Genomic DNA, 8,080 nt, shown 5'->3' with positions numbered 1-8,080 from the left:
AACAAGTCAGTAAAAATAGCACACACTGACTCAAAAACAAGCAATGCTGAGACAAACAAACAAGGAGAAGAAGAAGAAAATGAATTTATGATAAAGTGACTTTATGTTAGTACATAGTTTGATTGATGCATCCATTTCTTAAACATTTAACTTGCATCTACCAAGTCCTGAATTATGAGGAAGATGTGTGATCACAGCCTCTAAAGTGTAGCCTAAATTTAAATCCAGCAAATAACCTGATGTACTAGAAACAAAGCAGTGCTTTTGTTTTTCATCATTTCCTGTCATTGTGATGCTGACATAAGTCCATTTAATCATTTTTAAATTATTAACAAGTCATTAAAAGAACATCACACTGTGTACCCCTAAATGTTTATACACACACATTTATCCTATTTATGTGTCTCGAGACTTCAACCCTCTGAAAGTCTCTTTTCTTTGCTCATAACTCTTTCTGTTATTCTTCATTTTAATGTTGCAAATGTCATTTTTTTAAGGCTTTCAACATTCAGTGTGACTCAATACAGACATCTTGATGAATCAGAGTCAAATGCATCCTAAAAAATCAAAGCAGTCAAATAAATGGTCTACAAAAGTACACAAAAGGAGTATTTCCATTCTAAAGCGTATGACTTAGTCACGGTAGTTTACCTACTATACAACTGTTACTATACAACTTTTTGTTTTTATTTCTAATGGAAAAATTTTAGTTTAAAAAAAGAGCGAGAAAGGGAATAAAGGGACAGGTAAAGCCTTGTTTAACTCACATGTGCAGGAATTTACAAAGAGTGTTAAAGAAGTATCCAGACAGAACGATGACTAAATAAAAAGCTTGTTTGTGAATAAAATGGGTTTTTTTTCCTCCCTAGTCAATCTGAATTTTTACATCACAAACTTTGATGAGGTGCCTCTGGAACACAAGCCAAACATCAACTCCCCACATACATAGTTTTTTTTTCTGTGTGTAATCCAGCAGCTTTTGAAACTTGAAGCAGTGTAAGTTCATTGGTTTCACAGCAAAACAAAGTCGACATGTGTCACTGTCTCCAGCTGTCTCTCTGAACTGTGCCATCACTGGTTTCCGAAACATGGCCGCCTGTCCAATCAGAGTGGTGTGCGCTGGTTGTAGAGAGGGGTGCACTTGTGAGCGTTAGTGTGGCTATGCTCTGAGCTATCGCCAGTGCCGTACCCGAGCATTTATTCAGCGAATTCCTCTCCCCTTCGATGCCACTTGTAAACCCCACCTCCCCGTCCTCCTCTCTGCCTCCCCTTCTCCTGGTCCTCCACATTCTCTTGAAGCTGTCCGTCACAAAGCAGTAAACCACTGGATCCAGGCAGCTGTTCAGGCTGCTCAAGGTCACGGTGATGTGATAGGCAAGCACATCCCTCGCCCCTTGCCCGGGAGCCTCCCCCGTCACTCTGAACTGGAAGTAAACCAGCACCTGGCGGACGTGGAAGGGTGTGAAACACACAGTGAAGACCACCAGGACGGTGGCCAAAAGCCTGATGGCACGAGTCCTCCTCACCCTGCTCTGGTGGGGCATCCCGCTGTGGCTGGAGGAGAGAAAACAGGTGACGCGTAGAGTGAAGACCACCACAGCGAGCAGGGGGAGGAGAAACTCCAGGATGGTGAGATAGAAAAGGGCAGGGAGGACCATGCAGGAGGAACTGAACTCCAAAGCTGTGGTCTAGAGAGAGAAGGAGAAAGAATTCTATCATGATTTAGCCTTTTAGCATTTTTAGCTTGTCTCAGCTTGACAGCCTTGTCAGCTCTTCTTTAGATCCTGACTGTTCTGTAAACCAAGACTCCTCCTACTTTTCTTGCAACCTCATGAAAATCATTATTGGATTAATTGACGGTCATCACTGATAAGTTTTAATACTCAGGATAATTTAAAATTGCCCCCCCCCCAAACTAAATCTGTGTCATTAACCAATTCATAGACTACATTATGAACTCAATTATTGCAATTAATTTATTTCTCTTTTTAGGTTTATTTTGTGGATTTATACACTGAGAGCTCATCTTGTGTGCGCTGTGTTTTTAGTGTGTCTCTTCACCTGAAAAGAGTAGGTGACCACGACTGCAATGAACCACACGGTGGCACTGACACACCTTGCCGCTCCTATGGTCCTCCATCGATGAAGGGTACTGGATGCGTGGACGACAGCGAGGTACCGATCGATACAGATGCTGAATAGAAATATTGAATATCAGTGAATATTGATAGAGGGGACATATTATTCCAATTTATTTTTTGATAAATTTGAATACTAGGCTTCTTTAAGGCTTCACTCCTTAAAACCCTGACTTTCTTCTGATTGGCTGCCCCTTGCCTGGCTTCCACAAACAAAAGCTTCTTTCATCTCAGTCCAAGCCTGAGAGGACGGTATAAGGAAATCCATGCCAAAATGATATCACCTTGACACAAGAACTTCTGGAAATCAAGAAATTAGACCAGCCAGAAGCCAAACTCTTGGTCCACAGGGTTATCTGTGTGTGTTACCACATTGAATATGAGCATCCAACTAAAAGAATGCACATAACTAAAAATAATGAAAAGCACAACAGCTCCTCGTTATGTGACAAATGAGGTTATGACTCACCCACCTGGTCAGAAACAGGATACTACAGTACATATTGACAAAGTAGCTGAAGGTGTGGACGTATGAGCAGGCCACACAGCTCCCTCCACTGTGGTACAGAGCGATGCGAGCTGGCAGCGACAGAGCCACCAGCAGGTCAGCCACCGCCAGGTTTATGGTGTAAACCACGGAGGCTGAAGAGTGTGCAGAGGCACCGCAGAAAACGTAGAGAGCCAGGCTGTTGAGGACCACCCCAACCACCAGCATCAGACAGTTAAACACCTGCAGCAGGGAGGGATGGATCCTTAGTTTATTGGTCATGCAGATTAAATAGATTAAATTTCTTGGTAAATTTAATCTATTCAATTTATTTAGGCGGGGTCCTTGCTTTTATCTGCTTACCCTAAACAAGTGTAAAAACAACTTAAGGAACTGCACAGAAATAGCAAATGCTGGAGTGTAACATAAGATTTATTCAGCATTTGATCTTACCATCAGAAAAACCCAGACGGTGTAGAAATCTTGATACAGCTGCATGTCCAGGTGGGCTAACCTGTGCAGGTTTGTGGTCCCCCATTCCTGGTCCCAGGTGTTGCAGTTAGTTTGGTGTGAGTTGAAAAGTGACAGGAGAGGCTCAGCAGTGGAGCTGGAGCTGATGTTGGCAAGAAGGCTCTCCATTGGTTGGAAAAAATGAATGACAGGTAGGCTGGTGAGAATCAGGAAGTGAAGATGTAAAAAAAAAAAGAAAAAAAGATTTACAATGTTTTACTTAAATCAATAAATACAAATAAAAACAAATTACAATGTCTATATTATGTTATGTCAACTTTAGGGGAATAATTCCTTTACTATAGTAGTAATCTCAACTGGAAGTCCAGTCTAACATCTGCTTTCACACTTTCAAGGTATTATTCCATGACAACAATGCAAAATCCTTTAGAAAGCTAGTTATTGGAACTGGGATTGTGTTACCACACTGTTCATGTATGAATAAAACAACTGCTTGTTGTTATTTTCAGGTTAAAACCCCACAATAATAATGAAGCAAGTGGACTAAATAAAGAGAAATACAGTCACCTGGACATTTCATTAGGCACACCTGTTCAGCCGCTCATTAACATTAATATATCTAATCAGCTAATCATGTGGCAGCAACTCTCTGCATTTGAACAGCCTGTTCAGGTCAAGCTGAGCATCAGAATAGGGAAGAAAAGTGATTTGAGTGACTGGACGTGGTATGACTGTTGGTGCCAGATGAAGTAGTCTGAGTATTCCAGAAACTGCTGATCTACTGGGATTTTCCCATGCAACCATTTCAGAATGATCCAAAAGACGAGAAAATATCCAGTGAGTGGCAGTTCTAAATAAGAAAATGTCTTGCTGATGTCAGAGGCCAGGGGAAACTGACCAGACTACTTTGGGCTGATAGGAAGACAGTATCTCAAAAATACTCAAAAAGAACAAGTCAAGAGCTTTTTTTGGATGCATAACATGCTGAAGCTTGAAACAGATTGACTACAGCAACAGAAGTCCATACTGATTGCTACTCCTGTCACCAAAATTGTACAATGCTGTCTGGTCTGATTAGTCTCAGTTTCTGCTGGTAAGGTCAGGTTTGGTGTAAACAACATGAAAGCATGGATCCATCCTTTCTGCCTTGTACCAAAGGTGGTAGTGGTGATGATGTAATGGCGTGGAACGAATTTTCCTGGCACACTTTTGGCCCCTTAGTACTGAAAGATGATAGTTTATTGTTTCTGACCATGTCCATTTATGACCACAGAGTACACATTGTCTGATGGCTACTTCTAGCAGGATAACAAACCAGGCAACAAAGGTCAAAACATTTCAAACTGGTTTCTTGAACATGACAGTGAGTTCACTGTACTCAGGTGTCTTCCACTATCACCGGATCTCAATCCAATAGAGCGCCTTTGAGATGTGGTGGAACAGGATGTTCACAATGATGTGCAGCTGACAAATCTGCAGCAACCGTGTGATGCTATCATGTCAATGTGGACCAAAATCTGCGAATAATGTTTTTAGTACCTTGCTAAATCCATGCCACAAAGAATTAAAACAGTTACTATTTCTTGATGCGCACCTCAAAAAATACTGTAGCACTCAAGGCATTTTAAATTTATTACTTTGTTAACGTAGTGAGGAAAATAAATCTTTCAGATTCTTGTCTTTTCTAAATGGTAAAAGCTTTTTAGGATTATGTCCAGACTCATTCTATCTACTTTTTTTTAACCTCCCCCCCCCCCCTCAGATTGTTCAGTAATATCAGGACTTCTTCATTACAGCCTCCCGGCAGTAATTTAAAGACGGATGCCTTAACCTTTTATCTTGGACTCAGCCTTGGATACTGTATTGTAAATAGTTCCAAACAGCTTTGTTCTCCAAACTCACACACACACACAAAGACACCCACATACGCACACTAAAAACTAAAGGAGATAGCTGTGACTTCTAGGGATGAAAACATGGCCAACATCTGCAGAACTGAATCCAGGCAGAGAGACTTTGGAAATCCCGATCCTATAAACAATGTGCTCTTGTATCGTAGAGGCAACTGCATCCATCTTCATCTCCTCCCTAAAAGGATGTGACACTCTCAACAAAGTTAAGTACACGACCGTGTGTGTTACTTCAAAGATGGAGCACAGCATTAAGATGAACCATGCCAGCGCACGCGGCTATTTAACACACCACTGACATGTGTTGTGTTGAACATGATGTAGACTGTTGTCTTAACACAATAAACGTGATCAGTGCGACACGTCCTGTTTAAAAAAACGGCTGGACTGTGTTCACTTTCAAGGGGCTTAAAGAAGTAAAAAGACTGGCCAAAAATAGTGTTGATATTTCAAAGCCAGACGGGAACAGATAAAACAGTGTGATAAATAAGGCGTTACGACATTAGTGAATTTGTTATGTTCTGCTTAAGAACAACTGGCCAAACAAGCTATTCATTAGTTGGCCAAAACTGTTTCACCCTTAACTTGAATGTACTAACTTTTCCCAGAGCTTTGAAACTTATCACACTCATTTTCTATGGAAATAAACTTGTTGTCGTACAATCTCTGTAGTTGTTCTGAGTTCATCCAGAGCCCTTACAGGACCTTTAGCCAAGTTGGCTCAAAAGTTAGTTTCAGCTTGTTTCATCTGATGAATCACGGGGGATAAAATGATTTATTTTTCGCTCAGCAAATCTGTGGAGCTCCCCTGGCAGAGCTTGCACATCACATACAAGCAACTCAAGTCCTTTAAGAAGCAGCCTGGATTTGAGTCTGCCCATCATTCATCTTCTCCATCACACTTTCTTTTCTACTCTGAACTGTTCCTGTTAATGCGTTTCTAAAAGCCCCAAATTAAATCTCACAAAAAGTGTTTATTTAGTCTTGACTGTTCGACATCAGAAAAAACATACATTAAAAATATCATCCTTTACTTTAATGAAAGTAATTTTATAAAAGTCTTAAATAATGTCATATTTTACTCAGCAGATCCTCTCATTTTGGCCAAAAGTGTCTTTCCTTATAAAAACCAGAGACGGATGAGCTCCCACTGGATAACATGTGCCGCTGAGAGAGGTCTTTCCACTCTTCATCATCATAAGACAGTTAGATAAAACATGACTGTCAGCCTGGATTTTAAAAAAGAAAAAAAACCTCTCCAAACAGCTATCTTCTTTGAAACTTCATAGTTATGGTAAAATATGTGACAAAATTATTATATAAAAGATAAACCAGTGAATGACTCTGAAGCCTGCAAATGTTTTTTAACATTGTGTTAATCATTGCTGCCCAGCACCTGCAGACTTTACAGATGCAGATGTGCATTTGCTTCTTAGATTCACTTTTAAATGAAATGATTAGAACATACTAATCATATCTAAATCTATAGGGGCTGCCTTTGAGCTAAACCCTCACAAGTTAAATTCAGGCATTTTAAACTTTACATTATGCACTCTTAAAAGAATGAAAGCTCCTTTTTGTGTACAATTTCCAATGGAAAAAAAAAAAACAGTAATATGCATGTACCAGAGGGAAAGTACTGTACTGTGATCTCCAGGAGGACAAATGTACACAAGGAACCTTAAAACTGCTGCTCAGAAAATGAGGCAAAGTAATGCAGACTATTGTCCTTCTGATCGTTAGGTACAAAAACCATAACCAGAAAAAAACAAATAAGGTCAAATAATGATGACTGAATGGATTAAACGTACCTGAAGAAGAGAAAAAGTGGTGAAAACAAATCCTCATGCAGTAGACTTGTGCAAAAGTCCTTGTTGTCCGATTATATAAATTAAGAGCTCCTCAGTTGCTTTTCATTTCATACTTTTATCTTCTCTTCATTTCGTCCATCCTTTGTTCTTTCAGTAATTTGCTAAAAAGGTAAGGAAAGAATAGGCCCAGAGAGTCAGATGTGGAGCTCTGGGGCGGAGAGCGTCCTCCAATGGAAAGTAAAGTTCAACAGGCGGACCTCCTCTTTCCATCATCTCTTTCATATCACGTATTACAGAAAATGTAATGAAGATGTGTCAAAAATGTTAACTTCTTTCATTTTCTTTCTTGTCATTCCCCATCTTCCTCCACCTTTCTGTTTTGTCTCATAATATCTCCCATTTTCCACCTCTTTAGTTTGAGCTCTCGTCAAATAGGACATCTTCTAATATATTTCATCTGAAACAGGGATTTGGAAAGGCAATGCAAAGACAAGGCTTGAGCGTCCGAGGTGTCGAAAAGCAGAAGAGGAACACATACTTGGATGGATAACAGTTGGATTGGGAATAACAAGAAAAGAGTAAGTGGCTGGCAGGCTAAAAGGAAGAGGAAAAATTAGAAAGAGCTGGCCGGAAGACTGCTCTGTCTCTGTGGGACAAAAACAAAAGGCAGTTTCAAAATCGTTTATTTAAAGCTGTCTCCAGGGTGGTCCCACTTGGACAGCGTTAGAGAGAAAAAATATACGTTTGTCTCTGTGTAAATACATGATTCAATTAGAGAAGTAAAGAGCAAAATAAAAGCGTAAAGCATACAACAGCATAAACTGTTTCTGTAGATGTTTTTATGAAGCTGCCAGCCTGTGAACCCGTGAACCAACAGACACTTATAAAAATGGGAGAGGACACCTTCATAGTGAAAGATAGATAAAAAGTAGAGAAGGGATCACTTTACATTTGTTTCACCACAAAGAAGCATCACCTAAACACACAGGAGGATAAACAGCTGTAACATCTGTCCCATTGAATATGTTTGCGGTTGTGTGGCTAACATCAAAACGTCAAATAAAGTCCTGTGGCAGTAATACCGGTGAAAAAAACCATAGGCGTCAGTTCTTATGAAGCTAAAAGGAGACTTCGCTGTTGGTGATGTCATTATACAAAGTGCCTGGTTAATGTTTGATTGAATGTTTCTTGGCTTGTTTAAATATTTGAAATCTTTGCCAAATGTTTAAACTGTTGGAGACGGAGGAAGGATGTCGCGCTTGA

General features: G+C 40.0%; 1 protein-coding gene across 1 annotated transcript; it reads right to left on the bottom strand.

Moving 5' to 3' along the window:
* Positions 1-726: 726 nt before the first annotated feature.
* Positions 727-7,021, bottom strand: LOC113014901 (G-protein coupled receptor 20). The gene is made up of 5 exons (XM_026156710.1): positions 6,818-7,021; positions 3,079-3,292; positions 2,612-2,868; positions 2,062-2,194; positions 727-1,688 (listed from the first exon to the last, which is right to left on the bottom strand). Exons 2-5 carry the CDS (start codon positions 3,262-3,264, stop codon positions 1,038-1,040), a joined length of 1,227 nt encoding a protein of 408 aa, XP_026012495.1. The 5' UTR covers positions 3,265-3,292; positions 6,818-7,021; the 3' UTR covers positions 727-1,037.
* Positions 7,022-8,080: the final 1,059 nt, after the last annotated feature.

The sequence above is a fragment of the Astatotilapia calliptera genome, chromosome 22 (genome assembly GCF_900246225.1).
Source record: "Astatotilapia calliptera chromosome 22, fAstCal1.2, whole genome shotgun sequence".
NCBI classification, from domain to species: Eukaryota; Metazoa; Chordata; class Actinopteri; order Cichliformes; family Cichlidae; genus Astatotilapia; species Astatotilapia calliptera.
The sequence above is the reverse complement of the archived record's forward strand: the minus strand, read 5'-3'. Positions and strand labels throughout refer to the sequence as shown.

Coding starts and splice junctions, on each gene's coding strand:
- LOC113014901 (XM_026156710.1), bottom strand. CDS start 3,264: ATGGAGAGCCTTCTTGCCAACATCAGCTCCAGCTCCACTGCTGAGCCT. Junction 2,869..3,078: donor CCGTCTGGGTTTTTCTGATG/GTAAGATCAAAT, acceptor TCCCTGCTGCAG/GTGTTTAACTGTCTGATGCT. Junction 2,195..2,611: donor AGTATCCTGTTTCTGACCAG/GTGGGTGAGTCA, acceptor ATTTCTATTCAG/CATCTGTATCGATCGGTACC.